Here is a 27,763-nt window from a genome sequence, read left to right as displayed (position 1 = left end):
CCAGTAAAGTTGCTTTTTGTAATTGGCTGATGGTGATTTCTGTTGTTGTTGTTATTTTTACTTCAGGCAAAAACATTCTGATGTGGCACCAACAATCGCCCCCCCCCACACACACACAGAATCACTGCCACATAAACTGCAGGAAGCAATCTTTGGACTAAACTGTCCTTTGTATCAATATTTAGTTTTGTCAGACATCTCAACTAGTACAATAGAAAAAACCTTTTCACTGCCCCCCCCCCCCCCTTTCCAACTTACCCTTTTCAGCAGTAAGTTATCTGGTTCTGGCAGCAAGTCAAATCTGACACTACACAGCAGAGGAAAGAGAGAGTGCCTTACTCATCCTTTCATTTTGTCAGTGTAAGGGAATGCTGGACATCACACAACCTGGGAGTCTGCAGGAAAGATTGAGCTCTCGGATCTCATTACCGTCACTTCTTTTGTTTGGAATATACAGGTAATCCTATGGCAATGCTTGAGGTAACTGGACTCTGAGAAGATGGAAATCCATTAAAAGACGACTGGACAAGCCCAGTGTTTTTTTTTCCTTAGAGATCCGTGGAAGTAAACTACAGCAGGCAATCCAATAGCTAATGTACCCATAATATTCCCAGGTACTGTAATATTGCTTGCTTTGGGGGCTGACGATTCTCATTAGGGGAAATAGATGGCGGAAAGTGGCAGTAAATAAAAGGTTGGTTACACTTTTGCTGAACTTCTCTTTATTGATATTTATTTGTGCTCACGTTAACAGCATGCTTTATTGCCATTTAGAACCACATTAACTAGGCATGTGTGGTATTATAAGACCCAAGCACAGCATATCTGTGTGCTATAAGAATGATTAATACATCTCCAAATAAAATTGATGGCAGTGCCCTCAAAGAACACATGTAATATTAATAAAGCACAGTGAAAAAGGGCATGTTAGTTTAAATAAGAGGTGCTGTAACATCTTAAAAATTAAGGTGGATGCTCATTATTGAACATGACAAACACCTCAGTATATAGATACAGATATTGGGCATAATCTGGGCAAGTTAAGCACTTTAAGGCTGCAGTCCTCAACATGGTTACTATGTTGAGGATTGTAAGAGGCCCTGCTGAGCTGACTAGAACTTCTGAAAAATGTGCTTAGGATTGCGCTGTCTGTTCCGTTGATTTCAACGGGAGAGATTTAAGTACATGGTTAACTCTTCCACTGGAATCATTGGGCAGCATCCATTCACAGCTTCCCCTTACTCCAATACAAGGAGTCTAACTTTGATGAGAGATTCCTTGTTCTGGAGTGGGGGGTCCTTGCTCCAATGTAAGATTTCTTGTTCCAGACAAAAGGAAACTGGATGCAAGGGTGGATCCAGGGAGGCAAGGGTGGAAAGTGCCCCCTAAGAAAAGTAGTTGCCCCCCCCGCTTCCCCCTTTCTGTTTCAGAAATCAAACATCTGGGACTCAGCTTGCCCACCCCAAAATGCACATTACCCCTTCTGTGCCCCCATCAATCTTTTTTCTGGTGCTGCCACTGCCACCTGCTATTTGAACTTTGCTTGGAGCATGTCCATAATGTTCGAACTTCAACTTAAATTTCATACTTACTAATACTCCTCTTGCTTCCCGTTCTGTAGATGTCAGAAGCAGAGACAGATAAAGGGAAAATTAGATCAACACAGAGCTTTGAAAATGACCAGCAAAATACTTCTGTATTGTTGAAGGAAGGTGAGTTGCACTGCTTGTCACTGGGAAAAAATGTTCCTTTCCATTCAGGCTTCATCAAATCGCTTACAGCAAAAAGACTCTCAGTCCACTAGTATGGAGTCCATAGTGTTGGCAACTGCTTTCTGCTTATGCTACAGTTTCGCCTAAAATGTTGAGAATCCAGAGTTATTCGGTAATCAGGTTTGTTTGTGTAAGAAAAATAAGACAAGAAAGAAAAATAGCACGTGTTCCTCTAGAACTGGGCCTAGTTTATAGATCTGGCAATGGGCATGACCGCCTTAGGTGTTTCCAATGACACAAATATAAATTTGGCTTGTACTCGATAAAGGTTATGGGTGGAGAGTAAATAATTATTTAAAAACATTAAAAAAATATGGCATTGTGTAATTGTATCATTTGTCTTGCTGTTGGACATAATAATCTGAAAATATGTTAATATTGCAAGGTATGCAGAATCAGAACATGTCTTGACTCAGAAAATATGGGATATTTTGACATAGCCTGCATCTCACACCATGACTAATGCATCATAATGCTAATAACAGAGGGCTCTGGCACCTTAAAGACAGACTTTTACATAAGTGAGAGGATGACAGCCCAGTATTTTTTCCAGCAAACCGTGGAAGTATATCACAGCAGGCACATGTATGCATCACGCGATGCATGAGATACATAATGTATGTTGTCTGTTGGTGTTCATGTGTGCCTGAGAGTGTATAAGAAAATTCCTTTGAATAGCAGTATTCTAGAAATGTGATTGAACTATCAACTGTGCCCACTCATGTAATAACTTGTACATGTCTACATTAAAATGCATGTTCATTCAGAATAAGATTGCTTTTGCATTGATATGGAATAAAACTTTCATATTTGAGATTTGAGTTAAAAATATTGATAACATGATTGGTAAAATGTGTTATTTTCTTGTTATGTTGACTTCAATGTAGGCAAAAAAAAAACTTCATGAAAGTAAGAATGAGAGTTTTGCCTGATTTATTGATTTGATTTGATTTGATTTGATTTGATATGTCCTATAACAAATGGCATTTTTGACCTTCCCAAAATGGCTCAAGGTGGTTTACATCAAAATAAAAACAATTAATATCAATTAACAATTAAAATCAAAACTAAATTAAACAAAATCATTTAAACATTAAAATCATTAACATTAAAATCATTTAAAACTAACATTAAACTTTTAAAACTATAAATCTAATTAAAAGCCTGGGTGAATAAATGTGTCTTCAGTGACTTTTTAAAAGTTGCCAGAGAAAGAGGCCTAGGATTTCAACAGGGAGCACATTCCAAAGTTCAGGAGCAGCAACAAAGAAGGCCCGTTCCCAAGTAGCCATCGAACGAGTTGGCGGCAACTGCAGATGGTTGCTGCCTACAGTTGCCGTGGTCAAACCTGCAGTTGCCGCCTTATCTCCTGGCTTTTGCTTTAGATTTTTTTTTTTAAAAACTAACAAGTATTATGGAAATTGAGGAAATGGCCAATCTTTATCACAGTATTTGATTTATGGGATGACCAAATTGAAAATGGTTACATTATATTCTCATTGAACAGCTGAAATAAAAGCATAAGTGAGTGGGCAAATCAGTCAAGGAAGTTAGCCTGGTAGACAAGCTTGCCATTTCTGTTCCCAAATGTGTTGAACACAGGATGGGTGGGTCCCGCATCCATGATGAATGAATAACCCTGCTGTGTCTGTTAGCATGACAGATCATCATTGTCATTCTTACCATCCCTGACACTTAATTGTGTTCCTGAAATCTGAGAAATCTCTCAAAGAGATTCTCATGCTGATGAAACAGAAAAGTGGCCTAGGATTCTGAAATGTAGCTTCTACCTCGGATTAGTTTGCAAAATGAAATATGCTAGCAACAACTCTGGCTTCCAGAGTTTCTTATGTAGAATATCTTCCTGGATGTAATCCTAGATGGCTGTTCATCATTTCTCAAGCTTGAAATACGCATGACGTTACTCTATATTATGATATCATCACAATTTGTGTAGTCTCATTACTACCTCATAACTGGTGGGAGAGGGAAATACAACATGATGTCATAACATGAGGTAAGTGTTCCTATATATTACAGGAGAGAGGAGGGAAATCCAATACTGAGATACCTTCTTTCAGTGGCATCCTCCATCATGCAGAATGCTGAGTTCAAACTACTATATTTAGAACAGTCTACACAATGACATCAGTTTGGCCCAATCATAAAAGTAAAAGTAGGGATGAGATTGAAAGTTTTGGGGCACTGGCTGTGTTAGGAAGTGGCTAACAGGGATGAACAGAGATGAACAGGATTTTTTCCTAATGTTATGAGATATATATATATATATATATATATATATATATATATATATATATATTACACATCACTTAAAAATATTAGTTTTCAGGTCTCTCAGCAAAAGAGTGAGTTGCGTAGTAGAACTTGATCCTCTCTCCTGAGAAAGAAAGCTGCATGTTCTTTTAGCATCCATTTTTAAAGGAAAGTTATTTTTATTCATGGTTTTATATTGATTATGCTTTCTAAAAGAAACAACCAAGAACCACACAGTGGAAGAAATATGCTGTAGAGATATGGGGAAGGATCTGTCTTATAGAGTGCCTTGTGTACTCAGAGCTTCCAAAACATTTTACGAAAATTATTACATTTTGCCAACGCAACTGTTCTGTAGCAAGAGGCTGTGATCTTTATAATGTATCCATTAAGTGTTTATTGGTTAAAAAGGCCATAACCTGCTTAATTTGCGGAGGAAATGCTGATCCGAACACTGGGGATATTTATCTATATTTCTTTGGAAGAGGTTATTTGTTATTTTACTCCAGTGCTGTCAACCCCTGGAAGAAGAACCACAGATGTAGGATACAATCCAGCTAAAGAAGTCCCATGATTTTAAGTTTAGAGAAATAAGCACGAACTACTGGCGTTATATGCACAGATTCTAAATGAGAGAAATTATGGGGATCAAATTGATCATTAGTCAGCCAGCAGTTACTGGTGTTGTATGAAGGTGGGCATTTGGTAGAAAGCCTGAAGTTATGAGTAACTGTAATCCATGAGATATTTTTAACTCTATGTATGATCCTACTGTGTTTGGTGAAGAAAGCTGCAGTGCTATAGTTCTTTGTTTTTGTTTTTTCTCTATTTCTTCTCTTTTGGCGAGGTATTTTTATGATGGTTCACAAACTAAGTCCAATGACTATTTGTGCTCCATTAGAGGGGCTAGGAAGTCATTGTAAACACTCCACATGTATGTAGTCTAATAAGCCAAATTGCTCATGGAGCCCCATTTGACAACAGCTGTCTATATTGAACTTGCCAAATAGACTCCATGTTCACATCACCCTACAAAAGCAAGTAGGTCTTGAAGAGATTCAGGAAAGTGTTCTTCTACCCAGCTGTTCCTCTACTCCTTTTGTGAACCATTACAGGAAAGCATAAAAGATATACTAGGTATTAGCCAATTGCTGACAGGTCTATGGGGTACAATGAATGTGCAGAAAATGGGAGGGGTCTACATTACAACAGCAGGAGCCATCTCCAACCTATGCCCCATGCATTAAATGATCTGTAGAGAGCAAGTGTCCATACAGCTATACTTTGTGGAGGGTTTTCTCCATAAATCAGGAACTCTGTAAACATCCATAATGAGTAGGGGCACCTTTGTCATTAGGCAAAATGGTGCAAAACAACAAGAGGTAGTACTCAGACCAAATGATGTATGCACAAGTATGATGAATACTATCTACAATTAGACACTGACAAAGTATATACAGGTAAATTAAAGTTAACCCCTGCTAACTTGGCAAAGAGGCACCTTTTAATGTGGTGATTCTCTTTATTTAGCAGAGGGAGAGTAACTGGCCCTATCCACCCACAGCACAGTACCTCCAGTGACTGTTGCTAGTGTCTATTTTATGTTTCTTTTTAGATTGTGAGCCCTTCGGGGACAGGGATCCATCTTATTTGTTTGTTATTTCTCCATGTAAACTGCCCTGAGCCATTTTTGGAAGGGTGGCATAGAAATCAAATTGAGAGAGAGAGAGAGAGAGAGAGAGAGAGAGAGAGAGAGAGAGAGAGAGTAATGAGATTACAATGTACCATGCAATAGACTCGAAGACTGTTTACGTAGACAATTGGACAAAAAACGCTGTGCAGAGTATTCAGATTGTATGAACAAATAAAGACAACATGTAGCGCTACACGTTTTCTTTCTTATACATTCTGAGTTCTTTGCACAGTGTTTTTTGCCCAATTGTCTACGTCTATGGTCTTTAAGTCTATTGTATGGTACATTTTCCTCATTATGAATCTCATTACAATGTATTTACCTGTACATATGTTGTCAGTATCTAATTGTAGATAGTACTCATCATACTTGTGTGTACGTCATGAGGCAAAATGAGGCAATGGCTTCAGGTGGTGAGTGCAATGTGTAGCAGTGTGTACAGGACCCACTCCCCACTGCTTGCATCACCCCACCTGCCTGCTACTGGACCTTGCTGCCACTCTTCTCTTCTACTGCCCCTCTTCCTGGCTCTTTTGCTTCACTAGTCCTACCTCCTGGGCTGGAGTGTCCTGATGCTGGACCTCTTCTCCCTTTCCCTTGCCTGCCTGCCTCTCCCAGAGCGCATTCTGCTGTCCGCACCCCCTAGTGCTGCCCTTCCTCCCTCTTTTTCCCTTTTTGGTATTACCCTCCCGTAGCAACTTTGCTGGCCTCACACCCTGACACCAGCCCTCTTCTTTCTTTCCCTGCATCCGCCTTCCAGGGCCTGCTATGCCTTATCCACCCCATCCAGGTTTGCCCACCAGTCCCTCTACTGGTGTTGTTGCTGCTGCTCCAGCAGCAGCAGAGACAAGCTTGTTCTATCAGTTGTCCATCACTTGCTGTCTCCCCAGCACTGCACTTGTCTACTGCCTTCATCTCCTCAGTGGAGTTGGAGTAGCGGCAGCAGTGGTGGCACTGACAGAGGGACGAGCAAGCAAAGGTCGATGTGGTGGGCAAGTGGAGCACAACCTGGGAGGGAGATACTGTACATGTAGGAAAGAGAGGAGAGAAGGGTGATGCTAGGGGGCGAGGCCAGCAGAGCTTCCTTCATTTTTTAATGTGCATTTTAATTTAACTAGATATCTTAAGATACACAGCTTCTTAGAATAGACTATTTTATGGCTTCCAGGAACACTATTGTCCTGGCTTTCATGGTGACTGGTTAAGAAACTGAGACATTTCCTGGGAAACCACAGATATGTTCGAAGTTGCTACTGGTATGATTAGTTAGGGTCTATGAGAAAGATGCTCCTTCATTTTAAAAACTGTATTTTAATTACTACTGGGGCAACATTGGATGTCTCTGTTTTCTGCTAATCAATCAAGAGTATTTGCTACTCTTTATTTTATGAGTTGATCAATTGATTCCTGCCAGCACACTTATTTAGTTTCAATAACTAATCTGAAAATGAACTTGTGTGATTTTGTGCTATACAGGAACATATATTTTTGTCCCAAAAGAAATGACAACCTTGGATGAAGTCCTTGAAAAAACTAACCAAGTTAATCTCTAGGATCTGAAGTCTGTCTATATGCTTATGTGTCTGCCTTTCATAAAGAGGGAACTCTGTGGCTATAAGATGTGCAGCATGAGGACCTTAGATTATAAAAGTGTGCCCCTTTCCAACAGCTGGCACCACCATTTCAATCCACGGAAGATGAAAATTTGAATGTTGATAAGAGGAGCAGATGGTTGTCTATAATATTTTACTCTAATGTAGACAAGCCATTCAAGAAAGTGTCCTTCAGCACATGAAGCATTCAGAAGTTTAATACGCCTCCTTTGGGCATTGCAATGGACAGGGCTACAGGGCTTATGTCCATTAAAATAATAGACATATATACAACATATATTTTTAGGAATATCTACTTAAAATTTTACTATTCATACAAGACTCTCATGTGCTTCTGTGGCTTCCTCTTTCAGCTGCAATTTATGCCAAGGTGAATTAGTATTTAAGGTGCCATAGGTCCTACTTTTCTTGATAGTGACTGGTGTATGAAAGTAGTCAAGGTGCTCTTTTACCCGTCTCAGGGTGCTGGTTAGTAAGAGGGGAGAGTTGTTTTGTTTTTCTACCCATGCTTCAGTGAGACTGAGAACTGTTGGGTGTGGTTGTCCTACCTTGTACTGAGAGTGTGGTGGAGCAGTTCCATGCGCCACAATAGATCATCCTAAATTATTTGTTTAAAGGTTTTGTAAATCGGGGACGATGCAAGTCATTTAATGGTACTAGAGAAAGACATGTTATTCTGGTAGCTCCTGGTCTTAACACATCAATTTCGGAGGATGAATACAACTGAAGGAAGTCTGGACAGGTGCGCGGCTGGGGGAGTCAGTCATATGACTTGCCTCTGGGGGCCCTCCAAGGCAGTGGGCCCCCAGACAACTGTCTCCCCTTGCCCTATTATAGTTACACCACTAGGGCCAGAAGTTCCCTAAGCGTTATGTGTGAATGTGTGCAAATGCAATTCCGCACGGTGACATACTCAAGGTTTAAGTTTTCTAACTCCAATCTGAACCCTCAGTATGTACAGCTTTGGCGCCGCAGCCCAAGGTTGGAAACAGCCTGTGTTGTGTCCAAATGAGGAACTGAAGGCTGTGTTCCCTTCAACTGGAGTTGAGAGAGGAAGCTCCTCCCTCAACTCCAGCCATGATTGGCTGTGCAGCCTGTCCTTCAGTCAAGAAGGAAGTCCACACAGCCAGTTCCCTCTCTTCTCTGCAATCTCACGGACTGCAGAGAGATTGCTCTCTGTTACATTCGAATTTGGACAGGAGAGTGGGGGGAGGGGGAGCGAAACCGCAGATCTATTAGACTTCCATGTTACGTGCAAATGTGGCCAAACGAATGATTCCCCCCCTTTTGACCTTTTGTTCTGGGGAGTGCCATATGTTTGGCAAAATGACAGAGAGAGAAGCAATGGCAGAGGGAGGCAAGCAGCAGCCCGTGTTGGGCCGCCACAGCAGCCCCCCTTGCCATGCCCCCTGCGCCCTCCGCATCTGAGGGGGCATGGTTTAGCTCCCAAACAGGGCCGCATCAGGAGTTAAATTGGTCAGCGCTGCCTTAAAGGCAGGGAGAGCTACTTCTGGCCATGCTGTGAATGCAGTACTGACCATCTAACTTCCGAACAGGTCCTCATGGCCCTGTTTGGGAGCTAAATTGGGGCCATGATTGTGTTTGGGAGCTAAACCACATTCGGGAGTTAGGCTGCATTCTAAACCAGGCTGCATTCAGGAGCTAAACAACACACCCCACGTCTGGTGTCAGATGTGAGGGGTGTAGCCCCCGAGGGTCGGCGGCCTGGGTTCTTTGAACCCTGTTGCCCAATGGTGGCTCCACCCCTGGAGAGAAGACTGAAGGGGGATTCCAGAGCTACAGTTAGCTATGTTAAAGAAGGAGGTATGCTGGACAAGCCAATTAAGCAGAAGAATAAAGACAGATTGCACCTATTTCCCATCCCAATCCATCCTCCAGCCCTGGGATTTTAGGATGCCTTGCCAGCTTCCAACCTTTCTTACAGCTGATTGTTCTTCCTTACAGAGCAACAGTTTGAGACTTGGTCTTGGATGAGGCCAGGCTGGCTTGTATTGCTGTTGTCTAACTTGTGGGCCCAGTATTGGCACAGATGCCTCTGATCGGTGCTAAATGCAGCAAAAGTATAGAGAGGGTGGACAGGTGGCTGAAGAAGCTGTGATTCACAAAATACTCTACCATTTATTAGGCACTCGGTCTGAGAAAGTTACCTTTAATGAGTGTGTGCATTTGGTGCTTGCTTACTGCTAGGGTCAAATAAGGGATGGAGTCACATGCTTTCCCTGGCATCCCCAGGTATGGTTGGCAAAGATACAGGTCTGAAACCCTGGAGAGCCCTTTCCAGTCAATATAGACATACTGAGCTACATGGACCAACAGTCTGACTCAGAAGTTCATGTTGTTCTGTTGGTATACCCACCTTGTTGTCTGACAGGTTCCCTGACTGAGGTCAAAGACTTAGTCTCAAGCATAGTATTGATACCTCACTGGCTCTTAGTCTTTCCTCAGCATTCATGCTGAGCATAGAAAGCTTTCCTGTCAATGCTGTGGTTGATTTCTGGAATATGAAATTGTTATGGGTGAAAGAAATAGCTATTTCCCAAGAAATTGAACTAAGATGGCCCCCTGTTTCTCTGGGGGACTTCTAGTCATGTAGCGGTTGGGAAGACAACTAGAGGACAGACTGTGGAATACTTGGAATAGTCTGATTAAACATAACTTAGAATACGGTGGTGTCGGTGGTGAAAAAAGTTTCCTTATACACCAATATTGCAGAATGCTATCTAGTGGAAGTACTCAGGTGGCTAACAGGCATATCCAGCATTCTATTAACAAACCCACAGCACCATCTGTGGCCTACCAGGTTGCTTATTCACAAACATTTTGTAGATAAAGTTACTTTTATCCAATGTGACTTGAACACCACATTGGTTTCAATCTATGGAAACCCACTCGGTTTCATCCGTTACAGTTGCTTGGATGAGTTTCAGTTGATTCTCACCAGATGATGCGGACAAAGTGCTTGAAGGGACCCATCTCACAACTGTCATGTTCAATCGCTGTGCTGCCTGGCTGGCAACGTCTCATTGGGCAAGGTTGGCCAGCCTAGTCAGCATGGTTATCAATGCATCTTTTTTTGCAGCCATACTTTGTGAAGCTCCTAAAGTTTTAAGATGAACCAGTGAGTTCTTGCTGGAAGTCCCATCTTGGGTGAATGCTAGATTTGTTTCCATAGGAAGCAGGGCCTTTCCCAATAAGTTTGGAATGACCTCCTTTGGACAATCCACTCTGTCACATTTTTGGAAGCAGGCAAAAATATTTGGTTTTTGCAGTGCCTTTGGGAACCAAGTCCATTTTAGATGTGTTAAGCTACTGTTCTGTTTTATTTGTTTTGTTGTTGTCATAACTGTTTTAATGATATTATTGTTTTGGTGTTATTATTATATTGTAAATCACTTAGGAAAGGTGTTACAATTGAATGGGGATCTAGAAATACTATAGATACATTCATAGGACAAGTTCACACATCATGGTTTACCAAGAGTTTGGCAGAGCCACTACTTGCCTTTTTGAAAATCGGTGTTACCTTCTTGCATGTGCACAATATGTTGGTTGTGCGCAGCAGTAGGCTGGATACCTTTCCAAATTTAATGAATACAGTTTAAAATTTAAGTGCATTGCTAAGGAAAATTGGGTAGAGCAAAGAAATATTCCAAGCAAAAAGACACACCCCAGACTTCTAATGTGCTAATTTCAGCTTCTTTAAAATGTTTTAATAGGTATAGTTGTATATCTGGGTTTTTTTAAAAAAAAATTTGCCAGCACCATTCAGACATTAGTACTGTACTTTGGCTTTCCTTTTCCGAAGAGTTGAAAGAGTACGATAGAGCTATCACTTCCCATAAATACACATTTATTGTTTCTCCAGCTTATTATGATCTCTGGTCAAACAGGTTTTGCAGGATTTGAAACATATAAAACCTAAATCCTATTTGATCCAAGACCACAGTAGGACAGAAAAATGAATGTGATGCCACAGGCAACTATTACAATAGCTATCATGCTGTCTTTTAAGTCTTTTTAAAAATGATCACCCAAATGAAGCCTCAGGGCAGACTTAGTAAAGCTTCTATCTGGGGAATAGATTCTTATCAACCTTCATATTAGAGAGTTCTCAGTACATTCAATAATATTAGCATTCTGCAAGAAATTTTTCAACATTCCCAAAGTCCAGAGCTCTTTCTCTCTCAAAACAATATCTATATAAGTAGAGAAGTAATTTACAATAATTACAAAGCCATAAAAGAGACATTTTAAATGATGATGACATAGACTACTACCTAGACAGACATGCTAGACAGTCAGAATTGTGCCCATGGCTGGAGGATTTTTGAAAGGGTTTGTGGGAAAGGGGCAGCCAGAAGAGAGCTGGGGTTTTTTGGTGTGTGTGTGTTTCAAAATCAGCCTGCTTTTTCGTTTTAGGTGAAAGCAGTGGTAGGGATAGTTTTCAGTAAAAGACAATTAGTGGCAATATTACTTTTTAGTGGGGTTATCAGGAAAAATGTTTAAAATACAGTTGTATAACCTTAGGTGACTCCTTTTCATTTCATAAGAACAGGGGGAAATGTGACTGAAAAGTGATGATGCCAATCCCAGAAGGCTAAAATCTATGGAAGATGCCGTGTCAGCTTCAGGCCTATGATCAAGTGAATTAATCAATGCAACCCTTCCTTTAAGTTGTAAAAGAGCAGATTTAAAGACTCCCTTCCAGTGGGCACAGAGTCTATCAAATGTAGCGTACTTCCAGCTTGCTGCTATTAATTGCAGTTTTATAAGCTGAGTGGCTCTTGAACTCTGCAATGCAATCTCCTGGGAAAGAAGATTTTAAATGTAGTCACAGAGAGACAATCTTACAGGAACTAGTAAGAAGGGTAGCAAATGTTTCTGTAAGGAGGATAGCATCAGTAGGACAACTGTACGATAATCCATAAGAACTTTGGTTGGGCGGTATAAAAATCCATTAAATAAATAAATAAATAATTCCATGGGTACCCTGGAAGTTTTTCACACGGGGCTTTTAAAGCCCTTTAACTCGCATCTGTTTTTAACTCGCATCTTGACACACACACACCCCCATTGAATGGAGGGGTACATTCATATATCAGCCAGATTTACACTGAAGTCCCTGTGAGCACTAGTGGAGGGAGGCCAGCAGTGGCCTGTATCTGGCCGCAGCCTCCCTCACCCCACCCTGCCCTGCCCCCTACGTCTGACATCAGATGTGGGCGGTTATCTATGCCCCCACATCTGACGTCAGATGCGGGGGCATGGTCTAGCTTCCAATCCAATCCAATCTTTATTACAGTCATTGACCAGAATAAGCTTTAGCTTCCAAACGGGGCTGCATGGCCCTGTTTGGGAGTTAGATTGAGGCCTGTGCTGTGTTCGCAGTGTGGCCAGGAGCGGCTCTCCCTGCCTTAAAGGCCCTATTTGGGAGCTAAACCATGCCCCCCACGTCTGACGTCAGATGTGGGGGCATGTCGGGGCCACCAGGCACAGTCCCTGAGGGTTGGCGGCCTGGGTTCTTTTAACCTGGTCACCCAGTGGTGGCAATGCCCCTGCCTGCAAGTTATCAGGGTACAGTTCACACACAGTTCAGGTTTTTCACTGTGCATTAGAGTGTAGCCCAATTTATATCCAGGGTAGTAGTAGTAATTTTTATTTCGGTCACCGACCAGCAATATCTAGGGTTTTAAAAAAGCCACTATTTGTGTCTGTTTTTTGAGACAACTTCGAGTTTGCAGTAACGCCTCCTGGTAAACTTGTGGTAAAGCCTGCCGTGTTAAAAAGTCCCTGGTATATAACTAGGGAAATGGCAATGAAGTTATTGCAGTCTGCAGTTTTGTTGTTAGCTTACAGCACTGGCTCAGATAATCTCTGTTTTCTTTATTTCTGTTCTTCCAAGTGTGGAAAGAGATGAAAAAATATTTCCACAGGAATAAGCTTGACTTTTGACCTCATGCCATAATCTTGTTCTTTTCCATAATAAACAGTAGTGTGTTGTGTTTCCGCTCTTGAGACCTTCATTTGACTCATAGACTTGCTATCTATTTTTCCTAATGCTTCACTCCTAGAACTATTTTTTCCCTCCATCCCATTCATCTCTCACAGTTCAAGATCCTACTGCTTTCTCCAGTGGTGATGTTGACATGTTCAGGCAATGCAGCATCCTTCCTTCCTGCTCTTCTGCAAGCTTAAGTATTTTCTTTCTCTCCCCGCCCCACCCTGTTATCATTAGTTTCAATGTGCTGTATTCAAAGAAAATTAGTCATTACTAAATCTCATTGAAATCAATCTGGTTTAAGTTGTAGTTGTTCATGACTAATTTGTTTCATTGATTTCGATGGTGCATAGTTATGACTAAGGAACTTCTTGGGGGGGAAATCCAGAGATTCTTGCTCTGGATGGCAGTCTCATTCCATATCTCATGTCCATTCTATGCAAAAACCTGCAGTAAAAGGTGTTTGGAGTTGAGACTGGGCCATTTCCAAAGTAATTGAGCTTCATTAGTAATATTTATATTTGTAACATTTCAAGGAAACAGAAGAGCCCTGAATGATCTAAGCCTCATGACAATGTAGTACCTTCCCACTTCCAGCTAATCATTTTATATTATTTTCCTGATAAAACTTATCAGGACTCTAAATAATGTTTAGAAACATCTATAATTGAACCAAGTGAAGGATCCCCCAGTTTTTACAGTTGTCTTTTAAACAAGAGAGAACATAAGACTTGCTTCTTTTTTCAGCAGCAGAAGCTGGAATGGAAACATTAAACTAAAAATATGGTTGCGTACATATAACTACTCTAGTGCACACAATAGTAACTTACTGGATTGTGGCTCAAGGCTAGAAAAGTAGAGGAATATTTATCGAGTTTCTCCAGACAATTAAAAAAAAAAATCTCACTGCCAACAGTGCATCTTTGCACTAATTGCTAGCACAAATAAGATGTTTCTCCAGCTATGCTAAAAAAAAAATCCCTGCCAGCAATTTGAATGGTAAGGGAAACATTTTGTTGCAACACTAACTGAAGGGCTCAGGTGCCAGGCTTTGACTGGATTTCAGAGACGACTTAGTGCGGACAAGAACACAAGCTTAGCAGTATTGCAGCATCTATAATTGAAAGGTAAACTTGTAGCCTGGCTTCTGGTATTATTTAATCATGAATTACTCCAGAGTATAAATAATAAAGATGATATTAATCTCTTACTATTAAAACAAACCAATCTGGAATAAAACTCTAGGGAAGAGAAATTCTCCTTCATTTTCTTCATTTATTATATGCCTGATTGAGTAAATTATCTTTGTTGCATATTATTGGATACTTCCTTTTAGTTTATGTTATTGGCTGAGGCATAAGGAAGCCTTTTATTTAAAAAAAATGAATATAGTTTCAATAAAAATAAAGTAAACATAAGTAAGTGACCTGCCCGCTTGTGCCTGCCTCAGGTGTGTCTTTTAGTGGGACATCTGCCAGGAGCATCAGTGAGCTGTTGTGGCATCTTCACAACCCGCTTGAAATCCATGCTTTTCTTTCTGTAAAGATCCTTGCCTTCCACCTCACTACCACTCTTCCTAGAATTACTGGCCTGGTTCACACATGCATGTTTATCACTTGATTATTGCAATATCAAATGATGATTTCCATTGTGAATGGAGCATCACAGACATTACATCACAGACATTATTATTATTATTTTATTTATTATTTATTAGATTTCTATACCACCCTTCCAAAAATGGCTCAGGGCAGTTTATACAGAGAAACAATAAACAAATAAGAAGGAACCCTGTCCCCAAAGGGCTCACAATCTAAAAAGAAACACAAGATAGACACCAGCAACAGTCACTGGAGGTACTGTGCTGGGAGTGGACAGGGCCAGTTACTCTCCCCCTGCTCAATAAAGAGAATCACCATGTTAAAAGGTGCCACTTTGCCAAGTTAGCAGGGGTATCTTAGGCATATCTTTCAGGTTACATGGAATGCTGTGCTTTTCAATGGAGCAACTCCACACATTCAACAAGGGTTCTTTACTAATTTCCCTGCATATGTTCAGGGAATTTATGAGGGGAAAATGGGAACCAAGCACTAGCCATGCCTCCCAGTATCTATGTGTTGGATATTTGTGTGAAGGGACTGTAGCCACATAGTGATTTGCACTCTTTACTGGATATGGTCTACTACAGGTGGCTTTCTCTTTCCTCACATATTCATCCATTCTCATCTGCTGGATTATTTGAAGTTGCTGAGATTTTTCTATGTGCCTCCACGGCTTCTTTCAAAAAGAATGTTGATCCTAATCTTTTCTGTGAAGCATTCCATTCAGATAGATAGATAGATAGATAGATAGATAGATAGATAGATAAGTTTATTCATTCATTGAGCAGCAAATTCCATTCCGATATATATTTTAGAAGTCCTATATAAAAGTGAGGGATGTCTCTACGATTTGGAGTACTATGATTCAGGAACAACCTTCTACTGCAATAAATCATTGTTAATATGCTTCTGTGTTAGCTAATATTTGTAGTGATGTGCGGTTCGGTCCGGATCCGGATCGGTTCGTCCCGAACCGGTCCGGATCCGGCGGTTCGATCCCGGACCGAATCGGGCCCTTCTGGGACCGATCCGGACCGAATCCGAGTCGGTTCGGCTCCGAACCGGCTCGGGTTTCCCGAACCGGTTCGGGAGTTCAATTGAGTCTCTGGAGTGTCCCTTTAAAGTTTGAAGTGTGTCCTCCATTTTGTGGCTCATTCCTGAAACTTTTGCTCCTAGCATCCATTTTGTGATGCTATTTTCAGGCATTGTATTGGCTGCGCTATTGATCCTTTGATTGGCCAGAATGAGTCCTTTGGTCTGGTAGGCTGCTTGGCTGTTGCACTGTTGAGAGCTGGCACCCTGTTGGCCGTGGGGGAGTGCAAAGGTGGGGGCTCCCAAAGGAGGGAATTTCAAACCTATATAAACCCAAGCCTCTTCTCTGGAAACTTCTCTTGGCTGCAGTTGTGGGATCATCTCTGAGACCTTGCTTGCTCTTTTGCTGCTGGTGTCTGCTGTGAGTCCCTGCTGACTGTGTGTCACATTAGTGTGTGTCTGTCTCTCTGCTCTCTGTGTGTGTTGTTGTGTGCCACCTTGTCCATCTGCCCTCTGTCTGTCTCTGTCCAAACCTCTTTAATACTTTCCCCTCAACTTTTTCCAACTTTTCCTGTTGTGTGTTTTCTGTTCTCTTCACCCTTTCTCTCTCAACCCTTCTTCCAAAGTTTTGGCTTTCCCTCCTTCCCCCCCCCCACCCCCCTCTTCTGCATTGCTTTCCTGTTTTTGTGCCTTGCCTGACTTTTGTTCCACTTTTTGAGTTGCATTCAATTATTGCTTCTGTGTAAATTTATATATTTGCTGATTTTGGTTTTTAATTAATAGCTATTGTTATTGCTGGCTGCCTGTCTGAGTTGTGTTTCTGAGGATTTAGTTTATATTATTGCTGCAATTTGATTCCTTGTGTTCTGATTTTGATTGTTAATTTGTTCCCCTCTGGCCCTGCTCCTAGCTTCCCCCCTCCCTCCCTCCCTCCCACCCAGATAAGATTGTTTCCCTCCTGTGCTGCTGCCTGTTGAGCCTTGCATTCTTTGGATTTCTTTGTGGAATTAGGTTCTGGTTTTGGTTTTGCTCCCTGTGTGTGTCACCCACTCCCCCAGTCCCTCCCCCTGGTAGTTGTAAACCCCCCCCCCCCCCCCGCCCTGAGACTTTCTGGCTGCCCTTTGGTTTCCTTTTTTTTACTTTGTGTATAGATTGTTTGGATTCAAATTTGATTGTTCCCCTGTGGTCCTGCTCCTAGCTTCCCCCCTCCCTCCCCTCCAGAAACCCACTCCCCCCACTGCCACCTCCTCCTCCACTCCTGCCCTGCCTGCCCCCTCCCACCCAGACTGAGTGTTGTTCCCCATCCTCCCTGGTGCTGCTGCTGCTGCCTGTTGAGTCCTGTCTTAGTTACTTTGGTTTTTTGTGTGAAATCAATTAACTTCTTTGGGTTCTGGTTTTGCTGTGTGTGTGTCCCATTCCTCCCTGCTGGTTGTTGTTGGTTCCTCTCCCCCCCCCCCAGACTTTCTGCCCATTGTTCCCAGGTGTTGTTTTTTTTTTTTACCCCAGGCCCCCTGCCACAGACTAGCCCCCAACCACACACACCCTCTCTGCTCCCCCCACCCCACCTCTTTTCCTCCTTGCCCCCGACTCTCTCCACTCACCCCAGGCCCCCTGCCACACACTAGCCCCAACCACACACACCCTCTCTGCTCCCCCACCCCACCTCTTTTCCTCCTTGCCCCCGACTCTCTCCACTTACCCCAGGCCCCCTGCCACACACTAGCCCCCAACCACACACACCCTCTCTGCTCCCCCCACCCCACCTCTTTTCCTCCTTGCCCCCGACTCTCTCCACTTACCCCAGGCCCCCTGCCACACACTAGCCCCCAACCACACACACCCTCTCTGCTCCCCCCACCCCACCTCTTTTCCTCCTTGCCCCTGACTCTCTCCACTTACCCCAGGCCCCCTACCACACACTAGCCCCCAACCACACACACCCTCTCTGCTCCCCCCACCCCACCTCTTTTTCTCCTTGCCCCCGACTCTCTCCACTTACCCCAGGCCCCCTGCCACACACTAGCCCCAACCACACACACCCTCTCTGCTCCCCCCACCCCACCTCTTTTCCTCCTTGCCCCCGACTCTCTCCACTTACCCCAGGCCCCCTGCCACACACTAGCCCCAACCACACACACCCTCTCTGCTCCCCCCACCCCACCTCTTTTCCTCCTTGCCCCCGACTCTCTCCACTTACCCCAGGCCCCCTGCCACACACTAGCCCCAACCACACACACCCTCTCTGCTCCCCCCACCTCTTTGGACCGCTGCTACTGCTGTGTCCTCCCCCCACACCTGAATCCCCCCTCCCTGCTGCGCTGCGCTTCTCCTCTCTCCTCTTTCTCTCTATCATCTCTCTTTCTCCTCTCTCTCTCTTTCTTTTCTCTCTCTCTCCTCTCTTTCTCTTTGTCCCTGCCCCCCCTCTCTTTTCTCTCTCTCTTAGTCTTTTCTCTCTCTGCTCCCCTTCACTTTCCACCTCCTCTCCCACAGCTGCAGCCACACACAGTAGCCTACCCACCTGGCGGCTGCCATCGGTTTTTTTTTCTTTTTATAGTTTTTGGTTGATTTTGTCTCTGCTTGGGGGTGAGTTGAGCGACACAAACAGTGTTGTCTCCTCACTTCTGCCCCTCCATCGTTGTTGAACTACCCCGGTTGCCTGTGTGCCTCGTGCGGCCGCCCTGCTGTGTCTCAGCCCAGGGTGGCTGGCTGGCGGCGGCGAATCCGTGACCAGCAGTGAGCGGCAGGAGAAGGACCGGAAGAAGAGGGGTTAGTGCGTGTGCGATTGTGCACCTTTTGTTGCCCCTTTCTCTCCCTAGCTGGCGGTTTTAAATAGGGACACCCCTATTCTGAAATGCATTTGGGTGTGGGGAGGAGGGAGGGAACCTTGGAGAGGAGATGTACTGTTGTAAAACTTGTGTCTTCATGCCCATGCCCAGTAAAGAAATTGCTGCTGTGTGTTGCGTTGCATTGCATGCGTCTTGCAGGTGGTTTTTGAACAGGTGCCTTCCAGAGTGCTTCCTTGCCTCTGGGGCAGTCTGAGTGGGGTCCAGGGTTCTGATGCGATGCTGCCACTGCTGGGCCCATGCCATGCCAGAGTGCTTCCTTGCCTCTGGGGCAGTCTGAGTGGGGTCCTGGCTGGTCTCTGATGCTGCCACTACATGCTGGGCCCATGCCATGCCAGAGTGCTTCCTTGCCTCTGGGGCAGTCTGAGTGGGGTCCTGGCTGGTCTCTGATGCTGCCACTACATGCTGGGCCCATGCCATGCCAGAGTGCTTCCTTGCCTCTGGGGCAGTCTGAGTGGGGTCCTGGCTGGGCTCTGATGCTGCCACTACATGCTGGGCCCATGCCATGCCAGAGTGCTTCCTTGCCTCTGGGGCAGTCTGAGTGGGGTCCTGGCTGGGCTCTGATGCTGCCACTACATGCTGGGCCCATGCCATGCCAGAGTGCTTCCTTGCCTCTGGGGCAGTCTGAGTGGGGTCCTGGCTGGTCTCTGATGCTGCCACTACATGCTGGGCCCATGCCATGCCAGAGTGCTTCCTTGCCTCTGGGGCAGTCTGAGTGGGGTCCTGGCTGGGCTCTGATGCTGCCACTACATGCTGGGCCCATGCCATGCCAGAGTGCTTCCTTGCCTCTGGGGCAGTCTGAGTGGGGTCCTGGCTGGGCTCTGATGCTGCCACTACATGCTGGGCCCATGCCATGCCAGAGTGCTTCCTTGCCTCTGGGGCAGTCTGAGTGGGGTCCTGGCTGGGCTCTGATGCTGCCACTACATGCTGGGCCCATGCCATGCCAGAGTGCTTCCTTGCCTCTGGGGCAGTCTGAGTGGGGTCCTGGCTGGGCTCTGATGCTGCCACTACATGCTGGGCCAATACACACGCATGATGATGATCATGATGTTCAATCCATGAGGCTGCCATCAAGTGTTTGCTGCTGCTTGCTTGCCATGGCATTGGGCAGGCAGAGTCACAGAGTGGGTGGGTTCAACCTCTGTGTTGGTGTGACTGGGTTCTGGTTTTGGTTGTGTGCAATTTAGAGTCACTAAATAGGCTGCATTGAGTTTGAACCACCCCCCAGAACCCACACTTTGTGTTCCAGTTCACTAAATAAGGGTTTCCTCCTTTGATCTGCAGGTTCCCAAGCGTTGACTGCATCCCTCCCCCACCCCCGGTAGGTGCTGTGCCCTCCCCCCATCCACTCCCCCCCCCCAAAAAGCTAAAAACTTGCCACCCACACCACAACTACTCCACCCAACTGCCCGTGCCACCCTCCCACACCGGGGTTCCACCCTTTAACCCCCTATTTTTCTAAAAAAAAACCCTCCCAGACCCATCTCCCCAATTGGCTTGGTGGTTGACTCCCAAATTCAAAAAGGACACCCTCCCCCTCACTTCGATTGGCTTCCCCCCCCATATCAAAAAGTCTTCCTTTCCCCCCCATTGGCTTCCTTTTTTCAAAACAAACTTCCCCCCCGCCGCCTCCAAATCAGCTGCCTTTTTTTTGGCCCCTAAGCCCCTCCAAATTATTTTTTTGACCCTGTCTGGCCTTCCTCCTAAAGTCTCCCTCCTTCTGACCTAGCAGCATGTCTGAGCGCCGTGTGGCGGGCAGGGCTCGCTCAAGGCTGGCAGGCAGAGGTGGGAGAGGCCAGGTGCGGGGTGCGCCTGCGGCACGGGGAGGGAGAGGACGCGGGGAGCCTGAGGACACCCCAGTTCTCCCCATTGGAGAATTCTTTGCTCCGGCCCCATCTTTGGTGCGCAGGATTCAGTTCCCCACGCCTGCTGCCGCCAATCGCGGCAGAGGCAGAGGCACTGTTAGGGCTGTGGCGGGTCCCTCCTCGCCGGCGGCACCAGGTGCTGCTGAGCTACCGCCAGTTGTTGAGGTGGAGGAGACTGTGGAGTTGGAAGAGCAGGTAGAGGGCGGTGAGGACCGTGCGGCTGGCAGCGATGCAGCCAGGTTCTCCCTCCCTCTGGGGCCCCTTCCCCCTATCCTTTCGCCGCTCAGTGGGGCCCCCCCTCGTGAAGCCCGACACTCTGGTGGGGAGCGGTCTGGCGAGGTGGTGGAGGAGAGGCCTGCCTCTCCGATGCCAGTTGAGCCGGGCCCTTCCTCCGCTGTGGAGGGCGGAAGGGGCGGGTTGGGTGGCAGCAGTGGGCAGGCAGCGGCGGCCGCCCCCCCCCCTAGGACTGCAGCCACCCTGCGAGAAACGGCCTAGGACGGCGCCCAGGGCGCAGGAGGCCAAGGGCAGTGGTGCATGGGTGCATTTTGAGGTCCCTCAAGATGCCCCATTCCACGCCCGCTGTGTCCACTGCAGGATGCTTGTCAGACGTGGAAGGGACCCTGCGCACCTGGGTACGACGCCTATGTGGAGACACCTAGAGCGTCACCACCCAGGTCTCAGGGGACAGGCTGGCAGCGCTAGTGCGCCTTGTGCATCTGCCACTAGGGCGGGCAGCGGCAGTGTGCCAGCCAGCAGGCAGGCTACACTGCCCGTCCAGCGGTGGACGCAGTCCTCGGGCAGCCAGCGTATTGTTCGCGTGGACCATCATCACCTCACCCGCCTCATAGGGGAGATGATTTCCACCGATGACCAGCCGTTTCAGGTGGTCGAGAACAACGGCTTCCGCCGTATTCTCCAATACCTGGCTCCCGAATACGTCATCCCCTCAAGGACGACGTTCAGCCGGAACGTGGTCCCCTCCCTGTACCGCCGGTGCAGGGAGCTCGTGTCGGCCGAGCTGCGTGCAGCTCCGGCCGGGACAAGCGTGCATTTCACGACTGACCTCTGGACCAGTGTCAGTGGGATGCACGCTTCTTTCCTGGCCCTCACTGCCCACTGGTGGGGACCGGAGAGTGAGGGGACCTCCGCGGGCGATGCTTCCGGGTCCGGCGCGGCTCCCGCTGCACTACGGCACAGGTGGGCCGTCCTGCACGTGGAGACGATGGACACGAGGCACACCGCGGAGGAGGTGGCGGCCGTACTCGACCGCCAGATAGAGGAGTGGATTGGCGGGTGGCCACACCTCTCCCGCGGCTTCATTGTCACCGACAATGGAGCCAACGTTACCGCCGCTGTCGAGACAGTCATGGACTGTGTGAACATACGGTGTATGGCACACACGCTCCATCTGACCGTCAGGGACGCCCTTGGCCTTAAGGAGCTGAGGGCGTCCCAGGAGAAGGGGGCCCGCCCCATCGCAGGTGCTGTTGCTGCCACGGCCACGCTTGTGGATAAGTCCCGCAAGCTGGCCGCCCACTTCCACCGCAGCGAGAAGTCCAGGAGACTGCTTCGCCAGAAGCAGGATGACCTTGGCCTTCCTCGCCATCTCATCCCTACGGATGTGGAGACGCGGTGGAACTCCACCTTCCTCCTGTTCCAGCGCCTGTTGGAGCAGGAGAGAGCCCTTGTCGCCCTGGCGAGGGACGAGTCCTTGGATGTCTGCGACTTCTCGAACGCAGAGTGGAAGCAGATGTCCGAGGCGGTGTCGGCACTCGAGCCCTTCCAGCTTGCCACGAAGGGCTTGTGTGGCGACACCACTCCCTTGAGCCAGGCGCTGCCCACAGCTGTTGGTCTCGAGAAGCTGATGGGTGGACTCCATATCTCTCTGACCACGCCAGAGGGTCGTGCTCTGGCTGGGAGGCTGAGGTCTGGGGTTGACAAGCGGCTCGTTGATGTGCTGGGAGACAGGGAGGAGTATGTCCTCGCTTGTCTCTGTCACCCAGCCCTCAAGGGCAATGCCGTGAGTGCCGACGACTTGCCCAGGTGGAAGGGCATCCTGGTCGAGAAGGTTAGGGAGGAGGAGGCCGCTAGGGCCCGCAGAGACCAGGGTGTTGGTAGTGGTGCGGGGGCAGCCCTCGCGGCCCAACCCGCACCCAGCAGCAGCATGGGCGGCCAGCCGGCGTCAGCTTCCCCTTCCCCTCCCTCTTCCCAGTCCAGCAGCGCGGCATCCCAGGCGGCGCCATCGCAGCAGCCATTTGCTACCGACTCGAGATCCGCCCAGTGGTTTCAGCGGTTCTGCTATGGCGCCATGCCTGGTATGCGGGAGGCTCGACCTGCCAGGCCCCCCTCCAGTGCTGAGCAATGCGTTGCGCAGTACTTGGAGGAGCCTGTGGAGGGAGACGGCGTGGACTGCGCACAGTTCTGGGCGAGCCGCCGCCAAGTCTGGCCGGACCTGGCGGTGGTGGCTGTGCGCCTCCTCTCCTGCCCCCCAACCAGTGTCCAGAGCGAGCGGGTGTTTTCACGTGCCGGGGACGTGGTGACACCCTCTCGCTCCCGCTTGGACCCTGGTCTGGTGGAGCAGCTGGTCTTCCTTAAGGTGAACCTCCCCTTGTTGGGCTACCCCAAGCTGCAGTTTGAGACGGGCGAGTGATTACCGTGGGTTGCCCCATGGTTGGTCACCTGCCTGGCTCGACCTCTGCTTATCCCTACCCTCCCCCCTTCCACCTCTAGCTGAGCTGACGTGACAGATGCTGAGCCGTGCCAGCCAGTCGCAGCGTGTAGTGTGCCCACACAGAGATGCAGTTGTAGTAGTAGTTGTAGTGCTGCGACTGGCCAGATGTTTACAATGCCCACGCCCACCTAAAAAGAAACCCAATGCTGACCAGCACAGGCCCTTTATCTATCCACCTGTCAGCATTTGGGGACCTGGCGTGGGCACGGCACACCCCCCCAAAGTAGCACAGCCCACGGAGTACTAGACTTAGCGGCAGCGGCGGGTATACGTTCAAAAATGCAGTGTAGATATGTAAATACTGTATGTAAATAAACATGTAAATAATTTTTTCTTTAAAAACCCCATGTCAAAATCAAGCCTCAAAATTATGCAAAAGAAAGAAAAAAAGGTGACAAAGGGAGAACAAAATGATGAATGCCAAATGAATTGATTTTATTGAAAATGTCACCAGAAATCATGTGTGGGGGGCTTGGTTTACATGGAGAAAATGATTGGGTGATTTTTTGAAATGAAACGAATGAATTATTATCATCTTATGTTCATCTTGATTGTGGTCACTGTTGATGTTGGCTGATGGCAAAAAACCCAAAACCATCAGAATAGCAATGAACTGGCTGCCAACACAACATATTGATTGATAACTGTGCAGGGGGGGAATTGGGTCTGTGTGTGTGTGTGTGTGTGGTGCAGGCTCAGTCTGTCTCTTCCTGTTGTGTGTCTGTCTGTCTGTCTGTCTGTGTGAATGGATGCCTAGCACTGTCTCTGTGTGTGGATGCTTTCTGTGTGTAGTGTGGTGTGTGTCTGTCTACATGTTTTTTTCCTCCCCCCTCCAACTCCCTCCATCCTTCCCCTCTCATCCTCTCCCCTTCCTCTTCACCACCTTCCATCCTCCCTCCCTTCCAGCCCACCACCGCCTCAACTGCCCCCAACCCCGGTCTGGCAGATGATGAGAGTCTGGTCTCTCCCACCGAAGCACACACGTGAGCACGTGTGTGCACAAATATGTGGCTGACCAACTCTGAGCCGGACCCTCCCCCCTTCAATCCCCTCTACATCCCTCTCCCCCTCCCCTTTCCTCCCCCCTGCCTCCCAGCCTCCCTCCCTGCCTCCCTCCCCCCTCCTAGCTAGCAGCGCACACATACACACACAAAACACCTGTGGTGGCAAACACCACCAGCACACATGCACTCACACTGGTGCCACCACCTCTGCCTTGGGCCTCTGTGTCCTTGAGCAGATATGTGGTGGTGGACCAGAGAAGCATTTCTTTCCAGCAAGGCAAAAGGCATGCACTCACTGCACACACACACACACACACACACACGAAGAGGTGAAGACGAGAAGAGGCAACTTCTAGAACCAGCAGCAGCAGGTGAGTGTCGTGTAATTGTGTTGCTTCCCAAGGCCACTGCCCATGCTCAATGCTCAGTCTGCTGAAACTAAAGAACTAGCTACAGTCACCCTTCCTCACATGCAGCTCAGCTCAGCTCAGCTCAGCTGCACAGCACACTGACTAACTAGACACTACAGCTGGTGGTAGAAAAAACAGAAGTCTAGATTCTAGAAGATGTCCTGGTGGATTTTAAACTTTCAAATCTGTGCTAGGATTGCCTCGCCCGCCTCCTCCTCCTCCTCCTCCTCCTCCTGCCTGTAATTGTGCCCTCTCCCCTTGCAGTTGCGCCGTCGTGATGGGTTGGTGATGTGCGTGCGCCGTCTACTTGTTAGCTCTCTCCTCCTCATGTTGGCTGGGCTTGCCAGGCACTGGCTGGCAGCAGCTGTTGGCTGTGTGCTAGGCTCAGGCTGTGGCGCGCGTGACTGGACTGGGAATGTTATTGTAGCGGCAACACTGGCTGTGGTGGTAGCAGTAGTAGCTGTTGTTGTTGCTGGGCTGGTGGCTGCTGGCCTGTGCTGACTCTGCGCACTTGGTCTGGTCTGGTCTGGTCATTGGGATGCAGATGTAGGGTGTGTGTGCATCATCCATGGGGAGCATCAGAGCAGAGCAGAGCAGGTTGGCTGGCTTCTGTCTGTCGGGCCTAGTCAGTGGCAGGCACTGAGTGAGGCGGTGGTTCCTTTGGGCATCACGTCACCCATCATGCGGAGCAGCAGGTCTGCTGCTCTGCTGCTCCGCCTCCTGCTTCTTCTCTGTGTGTGCTGCTCTTGTGCTTAGTGTGCTGCTCCGCTGCTGCTGCTGTGCTGGCAGGCAGCACAGCTGTGGCCTTTTTGTTAGATCAGAGAGTGGGTGTTGTCTCTCTGAGTGTCCTCCTCTTACTTGCTTGGATAGGAGTGGTGGTAGGTAGGCATTAAGATGGACTGACTAGGTGTTACGTGTTAGGGCGCCCAGAGAGAGGGGCCAAAAAGATGGGGTGGCAATTGTTGGGTTGCTCCTAGTATTATTGGTGAATTTCTGAAGAAAAAATTTTTTTCCATTGGCTAGAATGGGGGTTCGGGGCTGCCCCAGACCCGCCTCTGTGGGGTGGCAGCACCCCCAAAGTGGGTCCGGGGCCATGGCAAAAATGCCCTCAGTCCCTCCCAGCAATCCCCGTAGAGATAGGAGTGATGGTTCTGTTGTTTTTCTGAGGTGTTCTGAGTGAGTGTGGATTCTGTGATAGCAAATGAGAGTGGATTCATGGTGTCTCATTGGAAATCTCATAAGCTATCATAGAATCTACACTCAGAATACCTCAGAAAAACAACAGAACCATCACTCCTATCTCTACGGGGATTGCTGGGAGGGACTGAGGGCATTTTTGCCATGGCCCCGGACCCACTTTGGGGGTGCTGCCACCCCACAGAGGTGGGTCTGGGGCAGACCCGAACCCCCATTCTAGCCAATGGAAAAAAAATTTTTCTTCAGAAATTCACCAATAATACTAGGAGCCACCAATTGCCTTGGGATTTTTGGGGTGGAGGACACCCATGGGTGGCTACCACCCACCCCAGCTTTTTTGCCCCTAAGGGCTCCACATTGTGAGTTATGGGCAAAAATTTATTTTTTGAAAAAAATTTGTAAAAAATCAGAGGAAGGTCCAATCGACTTGAAATTTGGGTGGCAGGTAGAACACAATGTCCCCTTCAAAACCAGCCACTTTTTGTGATCCGAACCGGTTCGGTTCGGATCCGAACCGGTTCGAAACCGAACCGGACCGGGGGGGTGGTCTGGCAAAACCAAAACCGAACCACCCCGGTCCGGTCCGGACCCGGTTCGGACCCGAACCGAACCGGGAGAACCGGTTTTATGCACATCCCTAAATATTTGTATTTGGGATGCTGCTAGTTGTATATATGTTGCTGGTTTCTAAACACTCAAAAGCAAATTTAAAAAATAAGGACCCAATACCATGCACTGCTGTGCTTTTTCTGGCTTGTGCCTAATGTCCAGAGGCAATCTATTTGATACAGCATAGCCTGCCGACCTGCAAACACATAGTCTGGCAGTAACTAGTCTTGGCTTGACTTAAGCACAGGTTCTCTATGGCCTCATACACATGTAAGGTGGAACCAAGGGTCCAATGGACCCGCGGTTCTGCTCCCACCCCCACCCCCATGCACTTACCTGTCCACAATCGGACAAACAGCCAGGAACCAAATTGCAGTCAGGGAGACTACAGAGAGGAGGAGGAACTGGCTGTGCGGGCTTCCTTCTGGCATGAAAGACAGTCCCAACAGCCAATCACAGATGGAGAGAGGGAGGAGCTTCTTCCCTCAACTCCGGTTACAGCCAGGGCAGCATGCAGTTCTGCATTCGATGTATAGCAGGTGACTGGAAACCTCGGGTATAAGCAGAGAAACTCACTCCTGTAACAGCCAGTAATGGGTGCTATGGGTTACATCAACTCTAAGCCAAATCAAGGGAATTGTAGGAAGACTTGTTTAATGCATCAGGTGTTACTAAACTAGGGTCCAGTGCTTTTAGACAGAAAATCACCCAGTTTTACAGCCCAGAAATGTTCCGGCCAGAAGCACTGTACCCCAGTTTAGAAACATCTGAAGCTTTAAACAAGTCTTCCTATGATTCTCTTGATTTGGCTAGAGTAGGTGTAACCCATACCACCCGCTATTGGGTGTAACACTACAATCCAAGGTTTCAAATAGGAGTTTGGGAAGGGAAACCTTGAGTCGCTTTTCTGACGGGACCAGGGTTTCATCATTCACACGTACAGGTTTGTCAACCTCAGGCTCCTTCACCTCCAGTTTCCCATTACAGCAAATGCAGCCAATATGTCCCAGTCTGAGCCTTGTTCTATACATTTCATTGGTGAGACAATTGCAACCATATAACCACAAACCAAGACTGCACTTCTTCACAGAATGCTCCAG

The 27,763-nt window shown here is 47.3% G+C and overlaps 1 protein-coding gene across 1 annotated transcript in view; it reads left to right on the top strand.

Annotated features, from left to right (window-relative positions):
• The first annotated feature begins 364 nt into the window (after positions 1–364).
• Positions 365–27,763, top strand: part of MDFIC2 (MyoD family inhibitor domain containing 2) — a 117,027-nt gene continuing 89,628 nt past the window's right edge. The window contains exons 1-2 of the mRNA XM_053298031.1: positions 365–457; positions 1,622–1,712. Of these exons, the coding sequence (XP_053154006.1) occupies positions 1,622–1,712 (91 nt within the window). The 5' untranslated portion in view covers positions 365–457. The remainder of the gene's footprint in view (positions 458–1,621; positions 1,713–27,763) is intronic.

The sequence above is a fragment of the Hemicordylus capensis genome, chromosome 2 (assembly GCF_027244095.1).
Source record: "Hemicordylus capensis ecotype Gifberg chromosome 2, rHemCap1.1.pri, whole genome shotgun sequence".
Lineage (NCBI taxonomy): Eukaryota > Metazoa > Chordata > Lepidosauria > Squamata > Cordylidae > Hemicordylus > Hemicordylus capensis.
The sequence above is the reverse complement of the archived record's forward strand: the minus strand, read 5'-3'. Positions and strand labels throughout refer to the sequence as shown.